The 25,850-nt window shown below is 47.3% G+C and overlaps 1 protein-coding gene across 1 annotated transcript; it reads left to right on the top strand.

The window, feature by feature from the left end:
* Nucleotides 1-387: 387 nt before the first annotated feature.
* Nucleotides 388-25,743, top strand: LOC311144679 (myosin regulatory light chain 2, atrial isoform-like). The gene is made up of 7 exons (XM_084180757.1): nt 388-418; nt 939-1,040; nt 24,560-24,635; nt 24,745-24,849; nt 25,145-25,223; nt 25,325-25,373; nt 25,584-25,743. Exons 1-7 carry the CDS (start codon nt 416-418, stop codon nt 25,686-25,688), a joined length of 519 nt encoding a protein of 172 aa, XP_084036883.1. The 5' UTR covers nt 388-415; the 3' UTR covers nt 25,689-25,743.
* Nucleotides 25,744-25,850: the final 107 nt, after the last annotated feature.

Here is a 25,850-nt window from a genome sequence, read left to right as displayed (position 1 = left end):
TCTTCGGGGGAGATTTTACTGACTATACTCACATTGCATAATTCCCACAATCCTCTAAATCCCACTTCCTCGCTTTCCATATCTGCCATCCGCGCTCTCTCACCGTATCTCTGCACATTCACCTCCCCCCCCCCCCCCCCCTCTCTCTCTCCCTTCTCTTCTCTCATCCTATCACCCCTCCTCCCCCTGCTCTCTCGCCCTATCTCCTTATTCCACCCCAGTGGAATCCTGGTCCTTGGGTCCTTATCGTGTTCCCATAGAGAGAGAGAGGTTAGAGATGGCCATGTAAGGGACTATGGTACCCACTGCAGGCCTATTATAGGATGGCAGAAGATAACATGGGTCATGCATATAAACCCTCCCCACCGATCACACATAGTCCTGGACCAAGAGAGACACTGCACCACACACAGACATGGTGAGTACAAAAATGACATTCTCCACATTGTTCATCGTTTGCCATCTGACTTTTCTGATGAGCAATATCTCTCTGTAACATTGATCTGGAATTTAGTTAATTGCTGTGATACAATATTAGAACAGTTTTTGACTATGTAGAGAGTAAATCTGGTGTTAGGTTTCTATTGTAACTGCTTTTACAGAGTCTAAAGCCCTTTTCTAGTATCCTACTATTTTCATTTCATTTCAATAGAAGTCCTTAGAAAGTAAATCGTGCTGATTTGAATTGAAGTCATACCGACTTTGGATGACCTTGGTCAAGTAAAGCTAGGATGTTTTACTGTAAGAAGAAGACTGTAAAATGTATGTGACATGTTTGACTTTATCAGTCATTATTATTTCACGTAGAATTCATGGTTTAATTATTTCATTTTGATGTAACTGCTTTTGTTTGACTACCTCTCTCCTCTCAATCTGGTCAGACTGAGTGACAGTAAAGATCATGTGTAACCGTCTGTCTATTTTGCCTGGTGTCTCAGGCAAGTAAGAAGGCTGCTAATAAGAGACAGAGGGGAGCCCAGAAGAGCTGCTCCAATGTCTTCTCCATGTTCGAACAGTCCCAGATACAGGAGTTCAAGGAGGTATAGTTACACTTTCACTGTCTAATTCATAAAAGTGCCATATTGGTGCAGTTTGGATTGCTGGTCCATAGACATTAGACATCAGAGGAAACTGCTCTAAATATAAAACATAAATACATTTGGATAATAATTATTTAAGGTGAAACAAAACAACAAAAAATCAATATTACTAACCAGTGGTGAAAAAAGTACTCAATTGTCATATTTGAGTAAAAGCAAAGATACATTAATAGAAAATGACTCAAGTGAAATTGAAAGTCACCCAGCAAAATACTACTTGAGTAAAAGTCTAAAAGGAGCTGGTTTTAAATGTACTTAAGTACATTAGTGCAAAAAGTATTTAATGTCCATACTTGAGTAAAAGTAAAAGTAAATGCTACACATCAAATTCTTTATATTAAGCAAAGGAGAAGGCAATATTTTTTTGATTTTTTTTTACGGACAGGCAAGGGCACACTCCAAAACTCAAACATAATTTACAAATGCAGTATTTGTGTTTATTGAGTCCGCCAGTTAAGAGGCGCTAGGGATGACAGTAAAGGTTACGTATGTAACCACAGTCATGTGAGCTATTGGATCACTCCAATATGGTATCCTTCCACGCGGCAGGATACATTCAGAGTAAGGATTTCAGATTGTGGTTCTCTGTAGCTCAGCTGGTAGAGCACGGCGCTTGTAACGCCAAGGTAGTGGGTTCGATCCCCGGGACCACCCATACACAAAAAAAAATGTATGCACGCATGACTGTAAGTCGCTTTGGATAAAAGCGTCTGCTAAATGGCATATTATATTATTATAGATTAGTCCCGTGTACCGGGTAGTGCTGACCACCCTTCTTCCACCTCTTGTCCTTTTCGAGGCGCCTTAGATCACCGGCAAATAGGATTGGAGTGATCCAGTAGCTCACATAACCATGGTTACATATGTAACCTTCGTTATGTAGCATTATATTGGATCACTCCAATATGGCATCACAATACCAGATTAATCAGTGAACTAGGTAAGGGCCAGACAGAGGGCAAAGTCCCGTAGGACTGAGGTCAGGGAAGCGGAGGCAACACCCAGCACAGCCGTCCCAACCTCATTGGTAGGGGCAACATTGACTCGATAGTACCTAGACAAGGTGGTAGACAATGCCCAACTGGCCGAGGCGCAAATGTCATTGAGGGGAACTCCTCGGAGCAGGGCCCACGATGTAGCTACTCCTCTAGTAGAATGCGCCACTACAGCAGACGGCAGAGGCCGGCTGGACTGCCGATATGCTTTAGTAATGGTGTCCACAATCCAATGTGAAAGTCTTGGTATCGATAGTCTCTGGCCCAGAACTCTTATCACCATAGCAAACTAATAACCGATCGGACTGTCGAATTGCCTGTGTCTATGTACAGTGGGGAGAACAAGTATTTGATACACTGCCGATTTTGCAGGTTTTCCTACTTACAAAGCATGTAGAGGTCTGTCATTTTTATCATAGGTACACTTCAACTGTGAGAGACGGAATTGTATGATTTTTAAGTAATTAATTTGCATTTTATTGCATGACATACAGTGGGGAAAAAGTATTTAGTCAGCCACCAATTGTGCAAGTTCTCCCACTTAAAAAGATGAGAGAGGCCTGTAATTTTCATCATAGGTACACGTCAACTATGACAGACAAATTGAGAAAACAAATTCCAGAAAATCACATTGTAGGATTTTTAATGAATTTATTTGCAAATTATGGTGGAAAATAAGTATTTGGTCACCTACAAACAAGCAAGATTTCTGGCTCTCACAGACCTATAACTTCTTCTTTAAGAGGTTCCTCTGTCCTCCACTCGTTACCTGTATTAATGGCACCTGTTTGAACTTGTTATCAGTATAAAAGACACCTGTCCACAACCTCAAACGGTCACACTCCAAACTCCACTATGGCCAAGACCAAAGAGCTGTCAAAGGACACCAGAAACAAAATTGTAGACCTGCACCAGGCTGGGAAGACTGAATCTGCAATAGGTAAGCAGCTTGGTTTGAAGAAATCAACTGTGGGAGCAATTATTAGGAAATGGAAGACGTACAAGACCACTGATAATCTCCCTCGATCTGGGGCTCCACGCAAGATCTCACCCCGTGGGGTCAAAATGATCACAAGAACGGTGAGCAAAAATCCCAGAACCACACGGGGGGACCTAGTGAATGACCTGCAGAGAGCTGGGACCAAAGTAACAAAGCCTACCATCAGTAACACACTACGCCGCCAGGGACTCAAATCCTGCAGTGCCAGACGTGTCCCCCTGCTTAAGCCAGTACATGTCCAGGCCCGTCTGAAGTTTGCTAGAGTGCATTTGGATGATCCAGAAGAGGATTGGGAGAATGTCATATGGTCAGATGAAACCAAAATAGAACTTTTTGGTAAAAACTCAACTCGTCATGTTTGGAGGACAAAGAATGCTGCGTTGCATCCAAAGAACACCATACCTACTGTGAAGCATGGGGGTGGAAACATCATGCTTTGGGGCTGTTTTTCTGCAAAGGGACCAGGACGACTGATCTGTGTAAAGGAAAGAATGAATGGGGCCATGTATCGTGAGATTTTGAGTGAAAACCTCCTTCCATCAGCAAGGGCATTGAAGATGAAACGTGGCTGGGTCTTTCAGCATGACAATGATCCCAAACACACCGCCCGGGCAACGAAGGAGTGGCTTCGTAAGAAGCATTTCAAGGTCCTGGAGTGGCCTAGCCAGTCTCCAGATCTCAACCCCATAGAAAATCTTTGGAGGGAGTTGAAAGTCCGTGTTGCCCAGCGACAGCCCCAAAACATCACTGCTCTAGAGGAGATCTGCATGGAGGAATGGGCCAAAATACCAGCAACAGTGTGTGAAAACCTTGTGAAGACTTACAGAAAACGTTTGACCTGTGTCATTGCCAACAAAGGGTATATAACAAAGTATTGAGAAACTTTTGTTATTGACCAAATACTTATTTTCCACCATAATTTGCAAATAAATTCATTAAAAATCCTACAATGTGATTTTCTGGATTTCTAGTAAATAAGTCTGTCATAGTGGACGTGTACCTATGATGAAAATTACAGACCTCTCTCATCTTTTTAAGTGGGAGAACTTGTACAATTGGTGGCTGACTAAATACTTTTTTTCCCCACTGTAAGTATTTGATACATCAGAAAAGCAGAACTTAATATTTGGTACAGAAACCTTTGTTTGCAATTACAGAGATCATACGTTTCCTGTAGGTCTTGACCAGGTTTACACACACTGCAGCAGGGATTTTGGCCCACTCCTCCATACAGAACTTCTCCAGATCCTTCAGGTTTCGGGGCTGTCGCTGGGCAATACAGACTTTCAGCTCCCTCAAAAGATGTTCTATTGGGTTCAGGTCTGGAGACTGGCTAGGCCACTCCAGGACCTTGAGATGCTTCTTACGGAGCCACTCCTTAGTTGCCCTGGCTGTGTGTTTCGGGTCGTTGTCATGCTGGAAGACCCAGCCACGACCCATCTTTAATGTTCTTACTGAGGGAAGGAGGTTGTTGGCCAAGATCTCGCGATACATGGCCCCATCCATCCTCCCCTCAATACGGTGCAGTCGTCCTGTCCCCTTTGCAGAAAAGCATCCCCAAAGAATGTTGTTTCCACCTCCATGCTTCACGGTTGGGATGGTGTTCTTGGGGTTGTACTCATCCTTCTTCTTCCTCCAAACACGGCGAGTGGAGTTTAGACCAAAAAGCTATATTTTTGTCTCATCAGACCACATGACCTTCTCCCATTCCTCCTCTGGATCATCCAGATGGTCATTGGCAAACTTCAGACGGACCTGGACATGCGCTGGCTTGAGCAGGGGGAACTTGCGTGCGCTGCAGGATTTTAATCCATGACGGCGTAGTGTGTTATTAATGGTTTTCTTTGAGACTGTGGTCCCAGCTCTCTTCAGGTCATTGACCAGGTGCTGCCATGTAGTTCTGGGCTGATCCCTCACCTTCCTCACGATCATTGATGCCCCACGAGGTGAGATCTTGCATGGAGCCCCAGACCGAGGGTGATTGACCGTCATCTTGAACTTCTTCCATTTTCTAATAATTGCACAAACAGTTGTTGCCTTCTCACCAAGCTGCTTGCCTACTGTCCTGTAGCCCATCCCAGCCTTGTGCAGGTCTACAATTTTATCCCTAATGTCCTTACACAGCTCTCTGGTCTTGGCCATTGTGGAGAGGTTGGAGTCTGTTTGATTGAGTGTGTGGACAGGTGTCTTTTATACAGGTAACGAGTTCAAACAGGTGCAGTTAATACAGGTAATGAGTGGAGAACAGGAGGGCTTCTTAAAGAAAAACTAACAGGTCTGTGAGAGCCGGAATTCTTACTGGTTGGTAGGTGATCAAATACTTATGTCATGCAATAAAATGCAAATTAATTATTTAAAAATCATACAATGTGATTTTCTGGATTTTTGTTTTAGATTCCGTCTCTCACAGTTGAAGTGTACCTATGATAAAAATGACAGACCTCTACATGCTTTGTAAGTAGGAAAACCTGCAAAATCTGCAGTGTATCAAATACTTGTTCTCCCCACTGTAATGTAAGTGTCCAAGGCCCTGATCGAGCAGAGCAAACTTGGGGAAAAACATCCAGCTCAACAGCAGCCGCGGGAGGGGCATTGCTGGACACAGACGTTGAACTCCCTTCATAAATTTGGAGAGCAATGGGTAGCCACCCATGGGTCCCTCTTGGCCGTTGTCATGGCATGCCAAGATAGCGGCTAAAAATACCCTCAATGTGAATGCTGCTCGGCACGCTTCGAGCGGTGAAAACCGTAAAACCGTTTGCACATATGACTCTCACACCAGGTACAGAATATGCCCCCCTTGATATGACGCATTGTTGGAAGAAGCTATGGCGCTCCACAATGTGTTCACCACATTGTCCTGAAGGCCTAGACTGGTCCACTAACAGAGACCAAGCCCAAAGCTGGAGGCGGTGCGGGTCCGGATGCCACAGTGTCTGAGAGAGTAGGTTGGGCCTGAGGGGCAGCTGGCATGGAGTCCCCGAGAGGAGGGACAACAGGAGGCTGAACCATGGTGGTCTCGGCCAGAATGGAGCTATCAAGAGCAGCTGGTGGTCCATCAAGATGACCCTGTCTAGCGTAGCTGTGATCAGGGGAAATGGTGGTAAAGCGTCGTTGCCGGCCAATCGTGAACGAGGGCGTCCACACCCAGAGGGCCTGTAGGGTCCGACATCGAGAACCACCTGGGGCAATGAGTGTTTTCCTGAGTTAAAAACAGGTCTACCTGTGCTCTACCTGTCCCAAAGCTGTAGCACCACCTGAGGGTGTAAATAAAATAAAATAAAATGTTATTGGTCGCATACACATATTTAGCAGATGTTATTGCGGGTGTAGCGAAATGCTTGTGTTTCTAGCTCCAACAGTGCTGTAATAGCTAACAATACACACAAATCTAAAAGTAAAATAATGGAATTAAGAAATACATAAATATTAGGACGAGCAATGTTGTAGTCCGGAGTGTATATACAGTGCACTCTGAAAGTATTCAGACCCCTTGACCTTTCCCACATTTTGTTACATTACAGCCTTATTCTAAAATTGAATACATAATTTTTTTCCCTCATTAATCTACACCCAATACCCAATTAAGACTAAGTGAAAACAGTTTTTTTTTATTACATTTTTGCAAATGTATTACAAATAAAAAACAGAAATACCATATTTACATAAGTATTCAGGCCCTTTGCTATGAGACTCCAAATTGAGCTCAGCTGCATCCTGTTTCCATTGATCATCCTTGAGATGTTTCTACAACTAGATTGGAGTCCACCTGTGATAAATTCAATTGATTGGTCATGATTTGGAAAGACACACACCTGTCTATATAAGGTCCCACAGTTGACATTGCATATCAGAGCAAAAACCAAGCCATGAGGTCGAAGGAATTGTCCGTAGAGCTCCGAGACAGGATCGTATCGAGGTACAGATCTGGGGAAGGGTACCAAAACATTTCTGCAGCATTAAAGGTCCCCAAGAACACAGTGGCCTCCATCATTCTTAAATGAAAGATGTTTGGAACCACCAAGACTCTTCCTAGAGCTAGCCGCCTGGCAAAACTGAGCAATTGTGGGAAAAGGGCCTTGGTCAGGGAGGTGACCAAGAACCCGATGGTCACTTTGACAGAGCTCCAGAGTTATTCTGTGGAACAACCATCTCTGCAGCAATCCACCAATCAGGCCTCTATGGTAGAGTGGCCAGACGGAAGCCACTCCTCAGTAAAAGGCACATGACAGCCCACTTGGCCAAAAGGCACCTAAAGGACTCTCAGACCATGAGAAACAAGATTCTCTGGTCTGATGAAACCAAGATTGAACTCTTTGGCCTGAATGCCAAGCGTCACATCTGGAGGAAACCTGGCACCATCCATACAATGAAGCACAGTGGTGGCAGCATCATGCTGTGGATATGTTTTTCAGCAACAGGGACTGGGAGACTAGTCAGGATCGAGGGAGAGATGAACAGGGCAAAGTAAAGAGAGATCCATGATGAAAACCTGCTCCAGAGCGCTCAGCACCTCAAACTGGGGCGAAGGTTCACCTTCCAAAAAGGACAAGTCTCTGAATGTACTTGAGTGGACCAGCCAGAGCCTGGACTTGAACCTGAACGAACATCTCTGGAGAGACCTGAAAATAGCTATGCAGCGACGCTTCCCATCCAACCTGACAGAGCTTGAGAGGATCTGCAGAGAAGAATGTGAGAAACTCCCCAAATACAGGTGTGCCAAGCTTGTAGCATACCGAAGAAGAATCAAGGCTGTAATCGCTGCCAAAGGTGCTTCAACAAAGTACTGAGTAAAGGGTCTGAATACTTCTGTAAATGTAATATTTCAGATTTAGATTTTTAATACATTTGCAAAGATTTCTAAAAACCTGTGTTTACTTTGTCATTATGGGGTATTGTGTGTAAATTGATGAGGGGGAAAAACTATTTAATAAATTTTAGAATAAGGGTGTAACGTAACAAAATGTGGAAAAAGTCAAGGGGTCTGAACATTTTCCGAATGCACTGTATATAATTTATATATGTGTGTGTGTTGGGATCAGTGGAGGCTGCTGAGGGGAGGACGGCTCTTAATAATGGCTGGAACGGAGCAAATGGAATGGTTTGATGTATTTGATACCTTTCCACTAATTCCGCTCCAACCATTAACACAAGCCCTTCCTCCTCAATTAAGGTGCCACCAACCTCCTGTGATTGGGATGTATAGACATTATGGGCAGTATGTGGATAGAATATGTAGTATATCTGAAGAATATGTAGGATACGTAGGATAGAATAGTATATGTACAGCAATAGTTGAATAGGATGGACTTGACTAGAATACAGTATATACTGTACATATGAAATGGGTAAAACAAGTATGTAAACATTATTAAAGTGACCAGTGTTCCATTATTAAAGTGACCAGTGTACCATGTCTATGTACATAGGGCAGCTGCCTCTAAGTTGCATGGATGAGTAACCGGGTGGTAGCCGGCTAGTGACAGTGACTAAGTTCCGTGCAGGGTACTGGGTGGAGGCCGGCTAGTGATGGCTATTTAACAGTCTGATGGCCTTGAGATAAAAGCTGTTTTTCAGTCTCTCGGTCCCAGCTTTGATACACCTGTACTGACCTCACCTTCTGGATGATAGAGTGGTGAACAGGCCGTGGCTCGGGTGGCTGAGGTCCTTGATGATCTTCTTGGTCTTCCTGTGACACCGGGTGCTGTAGATGTCCTGGAGGGCAGGCAGTGTGCCCCCGGTGATGAGTTGGGCAGACTGCACCACCATCTGGAGAGCCCTGTGGTTGAGGACGGTGCAGTTGCCGTACCAGGCGGTGATACAGTCCAACAGGATGCTCTCAATGGTGCATCTGCAAAAGTGTGTGAGGGTCTTAGGGGCCAAGCTGAATTTCTTCAGCCTCCTGAGGTTGAAGAGGGGCTGTTGCGCCTTCTTCACCACACTGTCTGTGGTGGTGGACCATTTCAGATTGTCAGTGATCTGTACGCAGAGGAACTTGAAGCTTTTCACCTTCTCCACTGCGGCCCAGTCGATGTGGATGGGGGCGTGCTCCCTCTGCTGTCTCCTGAAGTCCATTATCAGCTCCTTCGTTTTGTTGACTTTGAGGGAGAGGTTATTTTCCTTGCACCACTCCGCCAGGGATCTCACCTCCTTCCTGTAGGCTGTCTCGTCATTATTGGTAATGAGGCCTACCACGGTTGTGTCCTCTGCAAATTTGATGATTGAGTTGGAGGCGTGCATGGCCACGGAGTTCTGGGTGAACAGGGAGTAGAGGAGGGGGCTGAGCACGCACCCTTGTGGGGCCCCTGTTTTGAGGATCTGCATAGTGGAGGTGTTGTTGCCTACCTTCACCACCTGGTGGCGGCCCGTTAGGAAGTCCAGGACCCAGTTGCACAGGGCGGGGTTCAGACCCAGGGCCCCGAGCTTAATGATGAGCTTGGAGGGTACTATGGTGTTGAAGGCTCAGCTGTAGTCAATGAACAGCATTCTTACATAGATATACCTCTTGTCAAGATGGGATAGTGCAGTGTGCAGTGCAATGGTGATTGCATCATCCGTGGATCTATTGGGGCGGTATGCAAATTGCAGTTGCCGTACCAGGCGGTGATACAGCCCGGCAGGTTGCTCTCAATTGTGCATCTGTAAAAGTTTGTGAGGGTTTTAGGTGCTAGACCGAATTTCTTCAGCCTCCTGAGGTTGAAGAGGCTCTGTTGCGCCTTCTTCACCACACTGTCTGCGTGGGTGGACCATTTCAGTTTGTCGGTGATGTGTACGCCAAGGAACTTGAAGCTTTCCACCTTCTCCACTGCGGTCCCGTCGATGTGGATAGGGGGGTGCATCCTCTGCTGTTTCCTGAAGTCCACGATCATCTCCTTTGTTTTGTTGATGTTGAGGGAGAGGTTATTTTCCTGGCACCACACTCCCAGAGCCTTCACCTCCTCCCTGTAGGCGGTCTCGTCATTGTTGGTAATGAATCCTACTACTGTTGTGTTGTCTGCAAACTTGATGATTGAGTTGGAGGCGTGCTTGGCCACGCAGTCATGGGTGAACAGGGAGTACAGGAGGGGGCTGAGCACGCACCCTTGTGGGGCCCCAGTGTTGAGGATCAGCGAAGTGGAGATGTTGTTTCCTACCTTCACCACCTGGGGGCGGCCCGTCAGGAAGTCCAGGACCCAGTTGAACAGGGCGGGGTTCAGACCCAGGGCCTCAAGCTTAATGATGAGCTTGGAGGGTACTATGGTGTTGAATGCTGAGCTATAGTCAATGAACAGCATTCTTACATAGGTATTCCTCTTGTCCAGATGGGATAGGGCAGTGTGCAGTGTGATGGCGATTGCATCGTCTGTGGATCTATTGGGGCGGTAAGCAAATTGAAGTGGGTCTAGGGTTTCAGGTAAGGTGGAGGTGATATTATCCTTAACCTCTCAAAGCACTTCATGATGACAGAAGTGAGGGCTACAGGGCGATAGTCATTTAATTCAGTTACCTTTGCATTCTTGGGTACAGGAACAATGGTGGACATCTTGAAGCAAGTGGGGACAGCAGACTGGGATAGGGAGAGATTTAGTTTGTCCACAAACACTCCAGCCAGCTGGTCTGCGCATGCTCTGAGGACGCGCCTAGGGATGCCGTCTGGGCCGGCAGCCTTGCGGGGGTTAACATACTTAAATGTCTTAATCACGTCGGCCATGGAGAAGGAGAGGCCACAGTCCTTGGTAGTGGTCCTCGTCAGTGGCACTGTGTTATTCTCAAAGCGGGCGAAGAAGGTGTTTAGCTTGTCTGGAAGCGAGACGTCAGAGTCGGCGACGTGGCTGGTTTTCCTTTTGTAGTCCGTGAATGTCTGTAGACCCTGCCACATACGTCTCCCGTCTGAGCCGTTGAATTGCGACTCCACTTTGTCTCTATACTGATATTTTGCCAGTTTAATTGCCTTGCGGAGTGAGTAGCTACACTGTTTTGTATTCTGCCATATTCCCAGTCACCTTGCCATGGTTGAATGCGGTGGTTGGCACTTTCAGATTTGCGCGAATGCTGCCATCTAGCCACGGTTTCTGGTATGGGTAGGTTTTAATAGTCACAGTGGGCACAACATCACCTATACACTTCCTGATAAACTCAGCCACCGTTTCAGTGTATACGTCTAAATTATTTTCTGAAGCTACCCAGAACATATCCCTGTCCGCGTGATCAAAACAATCTTGAAGCATCAATTCCGATTGGTCAGACCAGCGTTGAATAGTCCTTAGCACGGGTACTTCCTGTTTGAGTGTCTGCCTATAGGAAGGGAGAAGCAAAATGGAGTCGTGGTCAGATTTGCCGAAAGGAGGGTGGGGGAGGGCCTTATAACCATCCCGGAAGTTCGAATAGCAATGGTCGAGGATTTTAGCAGCGTGAGTACAACAGTCGATATGTTGATAGAACTTCGGCAGCCTAGTCCTCAAATTTGCTTTGTTAAAATCCCCGGCTACAATAAATGCAGCCTCAGGATATGTGGTTTCCAGTTTGCATAAGGTCCAGTGAAGTTCTTTGAGGGTTGTCGTGGTATCGGCTTGAGGGGGGATATACACGGCCGTGACTATAACCGAAGAAAATTATCTTGGGAGATAATACGGTCGGCATTTGATTGTGAGATATTCTAGGTTGGGTGAACAGAAGGACTCAAGTTCCTGTATGTTACTACAATTACACCATGAGTCGTTAATCATGAAACACACACCCCCGCCCTTCTGCTTCCCGGAGAGATATGTATTCCTGTCTGCGCGATGAACTGAGAACCCATCTGGCTGGACCGATTCCGACAGAATATCCCAAGAGAGCCATGCGGTGGGTGGTGTGCGCGCCTCCTAAATCGAACCAGCAGGCCGCTCCGAGTGCCTCTCCTCCGCTGGCGATGTTTTGGGTCAGCCGCTGGAATCAGTTCAGTTGCCCTGCAAACAAAGGATCTGCTTCGGGAAAGTCGTATTCCTGGTCGTAATGCTGGTGAGTTACCGCCACTCTGATATCCAATAGTTTTTCCCGACTGTATGTAATGATGCAAAACACTTTCTGAGCTAATAATGTACAAAATAATACATAAAAAAAAAATACTGCAAAGATTCCTAGGAGCTAGTCACGAGGCCGCCATCTTCGTCGGTGCCATCTATCCACTGTTTTTGGTTTGGATAGGTTTTAATCATCACAGTGTGAACAACATCCCCTATACACTTCCTGAAAAACTCAGTCACCATGTCAGTGTATACGTCAATGTTATTCTCAGAGGCAACCCGGAACATATCCCAGTCCACATGATCAAAACAATCTTGAAGCATGGATTCCGATTGGTCAGACCAGCGTTGAATAGACCTTAGCATGGGTACTTCCTGTTTGAGTTTCTGCCTATAGGATGGGAGGAGTAGAATGGTGTCGTGAGCGGATTTGCCAAAGGGAGGGCGGGGGAGGGCCTTGTAACTATCCCAGAAGGGAGAGTAACAGTGGTCAAGAGTTTTTGAAGCGCGAGTACTGCAGGCAATGTGTTGATAGAACTTCGGTAGCATTTTCCTCAGATTTGCTTTATTAAAGTCCCCAACTACAATAAATGCGGTTTCCAGTTTGCACAAAGTCCAGTGTAGTTCCTTGAGAGCCGTCGTGGTATTGGCTTGAGGGGGAATATACACGGCTGTGACCGAAGAGAATTCTCTTGGGAGGTAATGCGGTCGGCATTTGATTGTGAGGTATTCTAGGTCGGGTGAACCAAAGGACTTGAGTTCCTGTATGTTACCACAATAACACCAAGAATAGTTAATCATGAAACATACACCTCCGCATTTCTTCTTCCCAGAAAGTTATTTATTCTTATCTGCACAATGTACTGAGAACCCAGCTGGCTGTATGGACGGGGACAGTATATCCGGAGAGAGCCATGATCCCGTTAAATAGAGTATGTTACAGTCCCTGATGTCTCTCTGGAAGGTGTTCCTCACCCTGAGCTCATCTACTTTATTGTCCAGGGACTGAACATTAGCGAGTAATATACTAGGGACTAATCGGTGGATGGTGTGCACACCTCCTGAGTAGACTCTAATCCCCCTCTCAAGAGCATGTCCACTGCATTGCTCAAGACCCCTGGGATATGTGCTGCTCGCGGAAAGAGCTCCAGAGCCATTGGACCAGGAAATGCTGTCCTACCAGTTAGGGCTGGAACTGTTGGAGAGCTAGGCAAACCACCCTGAGCTCCAGCACATTGATGTGTTGACCACTCCATGCGGGGCTCCAGCGGCCGCTGGCCGCCATGCCTCTGAACACGGCACCCCAACACCTCAGAGAGGCGTCAGCGCACACCAGCTCTCTGCGGTGGACTCTGATCAGGCTCACCCCCTTTAACAGGAAGGAGCGGGATAGCCACTTTGATAGGGTCCTCAAACATGCACTCATCACCAACAGTTGACGGTGTCTGTGCTGTTTTGAATACTGGCCGTGGGAGTTCAACCATCGCTGGAGTGGCCTGATGGAGAATGCCCAGCGGAACCAACAGTGAAGCCACCATCAGTGGGCCAAGTAACTGTTTACACTCTAACACCGACATGGCTCCTCCGAGCCGGAAACGGTTGAGGTAGGATAGAATTTTGTTACTCTCACCTGAGGGAGATGTGCCCTCATGGACATCCCAAGGAAGATCACCTTCTGTGAGGGGGTCAAGTGACAGTACTCGATTGTGTTTCAAGAGGGTCCTCTTGTCCGTTGTGGCCTGTTCCCTGGATGGGGCAGACTATCCAATCGTCCAGGTAAGGCAGTTACTCCTGCTGTAGAATGTGCCACCACAGCAAAAGGCAAAGGCCGGCGGGCCAGACGAAATGCTGCAGTAACAGTGTCCACCATGCAATGTGAAAGTCCGGTCAGATAGGCCCCGGCCCAGAACTCTCTAACATTAGTAAACGAAAACTGATAAAGCTTTCGTATCGCCTGTGTCTGTGACAAGTAAGTGTCTATTGACCTAGCCGGGCACAGCACACTGGGGGAAGCCCCTAGTTTACCCGCAACAGCGAGAGGGGCGTATGTGGACAACTGTAATGGCTGGATAACGTGTCTGTCAGACAGAACCCTTGGCCAGAATGAGGTGTTAGGATGTACAGTACCAGTCAAAAGTTTGGACACACCTACTATCATTTGTTTTTCAACAGGACAATGACCCAAAACACACGTCCAGGGTGTGTTAGGGCTATTTGACCAAGGAGAGTGATGGAGTGCTGCATCAGATGACCTGGCCTCGACAGTCACCCGACTTCAACCCAATTGAGATGGTTTGGGATGAGTTGGACCATAAAGTGAAGGAAAAGCAGCCAACATGTGCTCAGCATATGTGAGAACTCCTTCAAGACTGTTGGAAAAGCATTCCTCACGAAGCTGGTTGAGAGAATGCCAAGAGTGTGCAATGCTGTCATCAAGGCAAAGGGTGGCTACTTTGAAGAATCCCAAATATAAAATAAATTTTGATTTTTTGGTTACTACATGATTCCATATGTGTTACTTCATAGTGTTGATGTCTTCACAATTATTCTACAATGTAGAAAATAGTAAAAATAAAGAAAAACCCTGGAATGACTAGGTGTGTCCAAACCTTTGACTGGTACTGTAGGTTGACACTCCTTTCCTCTGAACTAATTGAAAAACAGCAGTGAATAGAGCTGTAATGTGAGTTTCCAATGGAAACTGGTATATCTACTAGAAGTCTGTACTGTAAAGTAGTGCTACAGAAAAACTATAGTAAACCCAGCTACACACTGCAATACCGCAGTGTAATACAGCTGAAAAGTACGTTTCCAAGGAAAACCAGGATCGTTACTGGAAACCAGAATAGTTACTGTCTGTACTGTTAAGTAGTGGAACAGGGCTATAGTAAACACAGCTACACACTGAACCCCTCAGTGTAATAGAGCTGAGATGTGAGTTTCCAAGGGAAACTAAGATACAGTAGTTACTGTTTTACTGTAAAGTAGTGCAACAGAAAACTATTGTAAACCCAGCTACACACTGTGTGAAAACAGCAGTGCAGTAGAGCTGTAATGTGAGTTTCCAGGGGAAACTAGAATAGTTACTGTCTTAACTGTAAGTAAAACAGAAAACTAGTAACCCCAGTTACACACTGTGCAAGACTGCAGTGTAACAGATGAAAAGTGAGTTTCCAAGCGAAAACTACCATAGTCACTAGCATAGTTACTATATGTAGCCTACCGTGAGTAGTTCAACAGAAAAACTACAGTAAACCCAGCTACTTACTGTGTGAAAAAAACTGTAGTGCAATAGAGCTGTCAGTTTCCAATTAAGGGATAGTTACTGTCTGTACTGTAAAGTAGTGCAACAGAACTACAGTAAACCCAGCTAAACACTGAAACCCTCAGTGTAATAGAGCTGAGATGTGAGTTTGCATAGGAAACTATGATATTTACTGTCTGTACTGTAAAATAGTAACAGAAAACTATCGCAACCCAGCAACTGTGTGAAAAAACTACAATAGTGTAATCTCACTATGGTGGCTAGCATAAACTCAGCCCAATACTGGAAAATTAAGCCAACCGTGTAATATTAATGTGTCTATAGTATACACTGCTCAATACTATATGATAGAATAGAATGGGACCTACGTACCAGCCATAGTCTCATACACTATCTGAAGGAGAGGAGACGTGAATAGCTGTACCTTTTCCTTGTGGAAAGAAATTAAGCCAACAGTGTAATATACTATGTTTATAGTAAACACTGCGCAATACTGTTTAATAGTAAACATTATTACGGACCTACAATATCAGCCTTTGTCTCGTACATCATCTGAATGAAGGGGAGGAGAAATGAATGGCTGTAGCTTTTCCTTGTGGAAAGATTATTAAGCCAACAGTGTAATGTACTATGTTTATAGTAAACACTGCACAATACTGTATATTATACTGAACCAGAGCTGTTGCCAGAGAATTTCATGTTAAGTTCTCTATCATAAGCCGCTCCAACATCGTTTTAGAGAATTTGGCAGTATGTCCAACCGGCCTCACAACTGCAGACCACGTGTAACCACGCCAGCCCAGGACCTCCACATCCGGCTTCTTCACATGCGGGATCGTCTGAGACTAGCCACCTGGACAGCTGATGAAACTGTGGGTTTGCACAACCAAATAATTTCTGCACAAACTGTCAGAAACCATCTCATGGAAGCTCATCTGTGTGCTCGTCATCTTCACCTGGGTCATGACCTGACTGCAGTTCTGCATAGTAACCGACTTCAGTGGGCAAATGCTTACCTTCGATGGCCACTGGCACGCTGGAGAAGTGTGCTCTTCACGGATGAATCCCAGTTTCAACTCTACCGGGCAGATGGCAGACGTGTGGGCGAGCGGTTTGCTGATGTCAATGTTGTGAACAGAGTGCCCCATGGTGGCGGGTTATGGTATGGGCAGGCATAAGCTACGGACAACGACAACAATTGCATTTTATCGATGGCAATTTGAATGCACAGAGATACAGTGATGAGATCCTGAGGCCCATTGTTGTGCCATTCATCTGCCGCCATCCCCTCATGTTTCAGCATGATAACACACGGCCCCATGTCGCAAGGATCTGTACACAATTCCAGGAAGTGGAAAATGTCCCAGTTCTTCCATGGCCTGCATACTCACCAGACATGTCACCTATTGAGCATGTTTGGGATGCCCTGGATCGACGTATACGACAGTTTGTTCCAGTTCCCGCCAATATCCAGCAACTTCGCACAGCCATTGAAGAGGAGTGGAACAACATTCCACAGACCACAATCAACAGCCTGATCAACTCTATGCGAAGGAGATGTGTCGCACTACATGAGGCAAAATGGTGGTCACACCAGATACTGACTGGTTTTCTGAACCACGCCCCTACATTTTTAAAAAGGTATCTATGACCAATAGATGCATATCTGTATTCCCAGTCATGTGAACTCCTGTGATGAGGTGATGTCAAAGGAGTCAGGCGCAGGAGGGTAAATCACAGAATAACAGGCTTTATTCCGCAATTACACAGTTACACAGTTACGCAGAAATGCATCAAAACACTCTAGTGCGCAAAACAGGCACACTGGAAATACACGGCACACAGGGAAATATCCCGGCGATACAAAATACAAGGAGCTCCACCGAGATTCACTATCCTCCACAATAAACAATCACACACAAAGACAAGGGGGCAGAGGGAACACTTATACAGGTACTGATGAGGGGATATGAACCAGGTGTGTGTAATAAACAAGACAAAACAAATGGAATGATGAGATGCGGAGCGGCAGTGGCTAGAAGGCCGGTGACGACGAACGCCGAAGCCTGCCCAAACAAGGAGAGGTGGCAGCTTCGGAGGAAGTAATTACAGTACCCCCCCCCCCCCCCCCCTTGACGTGCAGCTCCAGCAGCACGCCGACACCGGCCTCGGGGACGGCCAGGAGGATGCGGAGCCGGATGGCGACGGTGAAAATCCCGCAACAGGGAGGGATCAAGGATATCCCTCACTGGGACCCAGCACTGCTCCTCCGGATCGTACCCCTCCCACTCCACGAGGTACTGAAGGCCCCCACCCGACGCCTCCAATCCAGGATGGAATGGACGGAGTACGCCGGGGCCCCCTCGATGTCCAGAGGTGGCGGAGGGACCTCCCGCACCTCAGACTCCTGGAGCGGACAAGCCACCACCGGCCCGAGGAGAGACACATGGAACGAGGGGTTAATGTGGTAATCAGGAGGGAGTAGTAACCTGTAAGTAACCTTGTTTGTTCTCCTCAGGACTTTCAATGGCCCCACAAACCGCTGGTTCAGCTTTCGGCAGGGCAGGCGGAGGTGCAGATTCCGGGTCAGCCAAAAGCAGTCATCCACCGCAGGAGCCTCGGTCTGGCTCTGATGCCACAGTGCCAGAACCGGCTGATAACCTAAAACACATTGAAATGTCGTTAGGTTAGTGGAGGAGTGGCGGAGAGAGTTCTGGGCATATACGGCCAATGGCAAGAACACCGACCACTCCCCCGGCCGGTCCTGGCAGTAGGACCACAGGAACCTACCCACATTCTGATTCACCCGTTCCACCTGCCCATTAGACTCGGGGTGAAAACCAGAGGTCAGGCTGACCGAGACCCCCAGACGTTCCATGAACGCCTTCCAGACCCTGGATGAGAACTGGAGACCCCGGTAAGACACTATGTCCTCTGGCACCCTGTAGTGCCGGAAAACGTGTGTAAACAGGGCCTCTGCAGTCTGCAGGGCCGTGGGGAGACCGGGCAGAGGAAGGAGGCGGTAGGCGGCAGGCTTTGGAAAAGCGGTCCACAACGACCAGGATGGTGGTGTTACCTTGAGAGAGGGGAAGATCAGTAAGGAAGTCAATACAGTGGGACCATGGCCGTTGTGGAACTGGTAAGGGCTGTAACTTACCCACTGGGAGGTGCCTAACTCTGGGCACACACCGAGCAGCAGGAGACATACACCCTCATGTCCTTAGTCAAGGTAGGCCACCAGTACTTTCCGGTCAGGCAGTGCACTGTACGACCGATACCTGAGTGACCAGAGGAGAGGGACGTGTGTGCCCAATAGATCAGACGGTCATGGACAAGAGACGGCACGTATTGCAGCCCAGCTGGACACTGAGGTGGAGATGGCTCTGTGCGTAACGCCTGCTCTATGTACGCGTCCATCACCCACACTACCAGCACCACAATGCAGGAGGCAGGGAGTATGGGGGTGTTGTCTATGGGCCTCTCCTCTGTGTCGTACAGCTGTGACAGTGCATCTGCCTTCACGTTCATCATACCCGGGATGTACAGTGAGGGAAAAAAGTATTTGATCCCCTGCTGATTTTGTACGTTTGCCCACTGACAAAGACATGATCAGTCTATAATTTTAATGGTAGGTTTATTTGAACAGTGTTAGACAGAATAACAACAAAAAAATCCAGAAAAACATGTAAGAAATGTATATATTGATTTGCATTAAAATGAGGGAAATAAGTATTTGACCCCTCTGCAAAACATTACTTAGTACTTGGTGGCAGAACCCTTGTTGACAATCACAGAGGTCAGACGTTTCTTGTAGTTGGCCACCACGTTTGCACACATCTCAGGAGGGATTTTGTCCCACTCCTCTTTGCAGATCTTCTCCAAGTCATTAAGGTTTCGAGGCTGACGTTTGGCAACTCAAACCTTCAGCTCCCTCCATAGATTTTCTATGGGATCAAGGTCTGGAGACTGGCTAGGCCACTCTTCTTGAGTCACTCCTTTGTTGCCTTGGCCGTGTGTTTTGGGTCATTGTCATGCTGGAATACCCATCCACAACCCATTTTCAATGCCCTGGCTGAGGGAAGGAGGTTCTCACCCAAGATTTGACGGTACATGGCCCCGTCCATCGTCCCTTTGATGCGATGAAGTTGTCCTGTCCCCTTAGCAGAAAAACACCCCCAAAGCATAATGTTTCCACCTCCATGTTTGACAGTGGGGACTCCTGAGTGGCGCAGTGGTCTAAGGCAGCTGTGCCACTAGAGATCCTGGTTCGAATCCAGGCTCTGTCGTAGCCGGCCGCGACCGGGAGACCCATGGGGAGACCCATGGGGCGGCGCACAATTCGTCCAGGGTAGGGGAGTGAATGGCCGGCAGGGATGTAGCTCAGTTGGTAGAGCAAGGCGTTTGCAACACCAGGGTTGTGGGTTTCCCACAGGGGGCCAGTATGAAAAAAAATAAAAAAATAGGGTCTGCTAAATTACGTAAAAGTGTTCTTGGGGTCATAGGCAGCATTCCTCCTCCTCCAAACACGGCGAGTTGAGTTGATGCCAAAGAGCTCCATTTTGGTCTCATCTCACCACAACACTTTCACCCAGGTCTCCTCTGAATCATTCAGATGTTCATTGGCAAACTTCAGACGGGCATGTATATGTGCTTTCTTGAGCAGGGGGACCTTGCGGGCGCTGCAGGATTTCAGTCCTTCACGGCGTAGTGTGTTTCCAATTGTTTTCTTGGTGTTGATGGTCCCAGCTGCCTTCAGATCATTGACAAGATCCTCCCGTGTAGTTCTGGGCTGATTCCTCACCGTTCTCATGATCATTGCAACTCCAAGAGGTGAGATCTTGCATGGAGCCCCAGGCCGAGGGAGATTGACAGGTCTTTTGTGTTTCTTCCATTTGCGAATAATCACACCAACTGTTGTCACCTTCTCACCAAGCTGCTTGGCGATGGTCTTGTAGCCCATTCCAGCCTTCTGTAGGTCTACAATCTTGTCCCTGACATCCTTGGAGAGCTATTTGGTCTTGGCCATGGTGGAGAGTTTGGAATCTGATTGATTGATTGCTTCTGTGGACAGGTGTCTTTTATTCAGGTAACAAGCTGAGATTAGGAGCACTCCCTTTAAGAGTGTGCTCCTAATCTCAGCTCGTTACCTGTATAAAAGACAACTGGGAGCCAGAAATCCTTCTGATTGAGAGGGGGTCAAATACTTATTTCCCTCATTAAAATGCAAATCAATTTATAACATTTTTGACATGCGTTTTTCTAGATTTTTGTTGTTGTTATTCTGTCTCTCACTGTTCAAATAAACCTACCATTAAAATTATAGACTGATCATTTCTTTGTCAGTGGGCAAACGTACAAAATCAGCAGGGGATCAAATACTTTTTCCCCTCACTGTAAGACAGAGTAAATCAAACCGGGTGAAGAATAGGGCCCACCTGACCTGGCGAAGGTTCAGCCTCTTCGCTGCCCGGATGTACTCCAGGTTACGGTGGCCCATCCAGACGAGGAAAGGGTGTTTCGCCCCCTCGAGCTAGTGCCTCCACGCGGTCAGGGCTCGGACAACAGCCAACAGCTCCCGATCACCAACGCCAATGTCGTAGTTCTGCTCCGCCTGGCTGAGCTTCTTGGAGAAGAAGGCACAGGGGCGGAGCTTGGGTGGCGTGCCCGAGCGTTGAGATAGGACAGCGCCTATCCCTACCTCGGACGCATCCACCTCCACTACGAATGGTAGTGATGGATCGGGATGGGCCAGTACCAGGGCTGAGGTGAACAGAACCCTCAGGTTACTGAAGGCCCTGTCAGCCTCAGCAGACCAGCGGAGACGGCCCACCCTTCAACAGAGATGTGATGGGAGCTGCGACCTTGCCAAAGCCACGGATAAACCTCTGATAGTAGTTGGCAAAGCCAATAAAGCGCTGCACCTCCTTGAAAGTGGTTGGAGTCGGCCAATTACGCACGGCTGAAATGCGATCTCCCTCCATTTCCACACCTGAGGTGGTAATGCGGTATCCAAGGAAGGAGACGCACTGTTGGAAAAACAGACACTTTTCTACCTTGGCATAAAGGTCATGTTCCAACAGTCGGGCCAGCACTTTGCGAACCAGGGACACATGCTCGGCGCATGTAGCGGAATACACCAGAATGTCATTGATGTAGACTGCTACACCGCGACCAAGCATGTCCCGAAACACCTCGTTCACAAAGGAATGGAAGACAGATGGAGCATTTATCAAACCGTAAGGCATCACCAGGTATTTGTAATGCCCCGTGGTTGTGCTGAATGCTGTCTTCCACTCGTCCCACTCTCGGACACGCACCAGATCAAATTTTCTGAAGAAGCGCGCCCCATGCATTGACTCGATCACAGATGGAATGAGGGGTAGAGGATAACTATAACGTATTGTCCCCTTGTTCAGTGCTCAGTAATCAATGCAAGGGCACAGACCTCCGTCTTTCTTCTTCACAAAAAATAAACTTGAGGAGGTGGGCAAAGTGGAAGGGCAAATGAATGAACCCCTGGCGCAGGGACTCGGAGACGTATGTCTCCATCGCCTCCGTTTCAGCCTGCGACAGGGGATACACATGACTCCTGGGAGGCACAGCGTCTACCCGGAGGTTTATCGCGCAATCCCCCGCCCAATGAGATGGTAATTTGGTCGCCTGCGTTTTGGAAAACGCGTGTGCCAAATCAGGGTATTCGGGGGGAATGTGCACGGTAGTGTCTGGAATTTCCACCGTGGTTGCACCAACGTAAATACCTATACACCTACCCTGACACTCTCGCGACCACCCTGTGAGAACCCTCTGCGGCCATGAAAAGGTGGGGTTGTGTAGTGCTAACCAGGGAAGACCTAACACAACAGGGAAATCAGGAGACTCAATAATAAAAAAGGTGACTTGCTTGCTATGGGTCTCGTGCGTAACCATATTGACTGGTGCTGTAACTTCCCTAACGAACCCGGACCCTAATGGTTGATGGGGAGTGGAATGGATAGGGGACCCAATGTAATGCCTAGACTATGTGCAAATGACCTGTCCATAAAGTTCCCAGCTGCGCCTGAATCGACCAGCGCCTTACACTGGGGAACTACTGTGTAATCAGGAAAGTGGATGTGTAGGGTACAGTGCGCAGCAGAGGGCTCTGAACGCATGTGGGTGTTCGATACCTGGGGAGACATGAGAGAGCCCTGACTGCCGCCTTCAGACCCAAAAGAACGCCGACAGCAGCGTGCAGGAGAATGTCCTCTCGTTCCACGAGAGTGACACTGGCGCTGTCGTCCTCCGCTCTCCCGGATCGCAGCTCCACCCAGCTCCATGTCCTCGGGATCCGGATTGGGGGGGGGGGGTTGAAGGACAACATGGTGTCCCGGCAGGCTAGCTCCCTTTGGACGTCCTCTCATAGATGGCACCGGAAGTAGTCGATGAGGGCCGCTAGCGCCACCCGGATCCAGCCGCTAGAGTCCGGAACTCCAGGGCGAAGTCCTGCGCGGTCTTCATCCCCTACCTCAGGTGGACCAGCCGCTTGCCCGCCTCTCTATCTTCGAGCGGGTGATCGAAGACGGCCCGAAAGAGGCGAGCAAACTCCCCGTAGTTGTCCAACGCGGCTCCTCCTTCACTCCAGACCGCGTTGGCCCACTCCAGGGCTTTCCCCAAGAGGCAGGAGACGAGGGCGGACACCTTCTCCCGCTCCGATGGAGCCGGGCTGATGTTCGAATAGTAAATTCCAGTTGTAGGAGGAATCACTGGCAGAGGGCAGCTGTCCCGTCGAAATCCCGTGGTCGGGATATATGGATCCCTCTGGCTGCTGGGGTGTCGGTGGCTTGATCCGGTCGCTCAGCTGGTCCCGAAAGATCTGGTCCTCTCCTCTCCAGGCGTTGGACGACCCAAGCTGGCTAGCATCGTCGAATACTCCCGGACCCATGCCACGACTCCAGGCATGTGCTCCTCTCCTGCTGACTCCATGTCTGGTGTGTGATTCTGTGATGAGATGATGTCGAAGGAGTCAGGCGCAGGAGGGTAAATCACAGAATAACAGGCTTTATTCCGCCATTACAGAGTTACGCAGAAATGCGTCAAAACACTCTAGAGCGCAAAACAGGCGCACTGTAAATACACGGCACACGGGGAAATATCCCGGCGATACAAAATACACGGAGCTCCACCTAGCTTCACTATCCTCACAATAAACAATCACACACAAAGACAAGGGGGCAGAGGGAACACTTATACAGATACTGATGAGGGGATATGAACCAGGTGTGTGTAATAAACAAGACAAAACAAATGGAATGATGAGATGAGGAGTGGCAGTGGCTAGAAGACCGGTGATGATGAACGCCAAAGCCTGCCCGAACAAGGAGAGGAGGCAGCCTCGGAGGAAGTCGTGACAACGCCATAGATTAGGGCCTAATGATGATTTCCTTATATGAACTGAAACTCAGTAAAATCTGAAATTGTTGCATGTTGCATTAATATTTTGGTTCAGTGTGGTAAAGATTACTACGGACCTACAGTATCAACCTAGGTCACACAGACAACTAAGATGAACCCTCAGCGCCACAATACGGGGCAACCAAACTGAGCATCACCCCTTGTTGGTGCACTCTGTCACAAGTAAAAAAACAACAACAACAAAACCCAAACGAGATGGCACAAGCCAAACAGAGTGGGGGGACAGTAGAGCACCCAGATGGAGAAGCTAGCTATCTAGCTGCTCCAAGTTATTGAATAGCTGCGGGTATACTTCTGCCCTTATACACTCTAACATAGAGCTCTTATCAAGCAAATCCTCTCTGGAATGAGCAGAGAAAAGGAAGAGGAGGAAGTAGTGCGGTGGCAGCTTTTTAAGGGGTCAGCTGCAACCTCAGCACTACCCGGTACATGGGAATAATCTGAAATCCTTACTCTGAATGTATCCTGCCGCGTGGAAGGATCCCATATTGGAGTGATCCAATATAGTGCTACATAACTTGTTATATTGATAGGTGCGTGAATTAGATTATATTGCTATCCTGCCTGAGCATTCGAAATCTAACAAGTACTTTTGGATGTCAGGGAAAATGTATGGGAGTAAAAGTAAAAGTTGTCAAAAATATAAATAGTAAAGTACAGAACAGATACCCCTAAAAAACTACTTAAGTAGTACTTCAAAGTATTTGTATTAGTTACTTTACACCACTGTTACTAACTTATGGCTGTACTGTGTCTGTCTCCAGGCCTTCGGCTGTATTGACCAAGACAGAGATGGTGTCATCAAAAAACAGGATCTGAGGGAAACCTATGGACAGCTAGGTATTATGATAGTCTCTTTACAAATGTGTGTGTGTCTGTGTGTGTGTGTGCATGTGTGCATGCGTTCATGTGCATATGTTGGTATATTCATTAGTTTTTTGTGTCACAGGAAAGCTGAACGTAAAGGATGAGGAGCTGGATGAGATGTTGAACGAGGGGAAGGGTCCCATCAACTTCACCGTGTTCCTCTCTTTGTTTGGGGAGAAACTCAACGGTGAAACCACATCCCTCTGCTTCTCACACACTCTACTTCACATTTAGAAAGCTGACCAAAACCTATTTTAATTTTGCCATAGGGACAGTCATTCATCAGTGTTTCCTCTGTATGAATGTTGTGATATCAATGTTATGATGTTATGTAATTTACTGTGGGTTACACTGTTGGTTATTAGGCTGGATGGTGTGTGTGTGTGTGTGTGTGTGTGTGTGTGTGTGTGTGTGTGTGTGTGTCTGGCTGGCTTGTCCGTGTTAGCTGAACTCTGGAATATACTGTAACTCTCACCCTACAGGCACAGACCCTGAGGACACCATCCTCGCTGCCTTCAAGCTCTTTGACCCAAACGGCACAGGCTTCGTCAACAAGGATGAGTCAGTATCATTTTAATCTCTTCCTAGGTTGCCAAACTGTGCAATGACGTAGAGTATAATGTGGATAGTAGTTTATTAATTTGTTCTGTCTTTTTTTTTAGGTTTAGACGATTACTGATGAACCAGGCTGATAAATTCACAGCAGATGAGGTTGGTAATGTCGAACTCCATCTTACCTACTTAACAAGAAGAATACATAAATAACACAGTTGACAAATTACTAGAGAGAGAGAGGGATCGCTCATTCAATCAGTAATGCAGTCCTACATGGACAGTAGAATCAATATCTGTGCACATTTATTTTGATCCGTTCCCAATGATTTGCCTAACCCCACTGTCCTCTCCTGATTAAATCCTCAGGTGGATCAGGCCTTCTCTGTGGCTCCAATTGACGTGGCCGGCAACATCGACTACAAGTCACTGTGTTACATCATCACACACGGAGACGAGAAGGAGGAGTCCTAAAGACCTTCCGCATTCACCCCTGACCCCTGATAGGGCAGAACTGGAATCTCCTCTGTGCTTGTCTTTTGCCAATCCACTAAAGAAAATGTAAAAAATCAACACCTGTCTGTGAAATGTTTACGCTTGTTTGTGGTTACATTTAGATGTCGCAGTTGAATTAAA

Source organism: Coregonus lavaretus (genome assembly GCF_964263955.1).
Source record: "Coregonus lavaretus genome assembly, chromosome: 17".
Classification (NCBI taxonomy): Eukaryota; Metazoa; Chordata; class Actinopteri; order Salmoniformes; family Salmonidae; genus Coregonus; species Coregonus lavaretus.
The sequence above is the reverse complement of the archived record's forward strand: the minus strand, read 5'-3'. Positions and strand labels throughout refer to the sequence as shown.

Excerpts from the sequence above, each read along its gene's own strand:
- LOC311144679 (XM_084180757.1), top strand. Across the intron at positions 24,636-24,744 it reads GGAAACCTATGGACAGCTAG|GAAAGCTGAACGTAAAGGAT; the intron begins GTATTATGATAG and ends TTTGTGTCACAG. Across the intron at positions 25,374-25,583 it reads ATAAATTCACAGCAGATGAG|GTGGATCAGGCCTTCTCTGT; the intron begins GTTGGTAATGTC and ends TTAAATCCTCAG.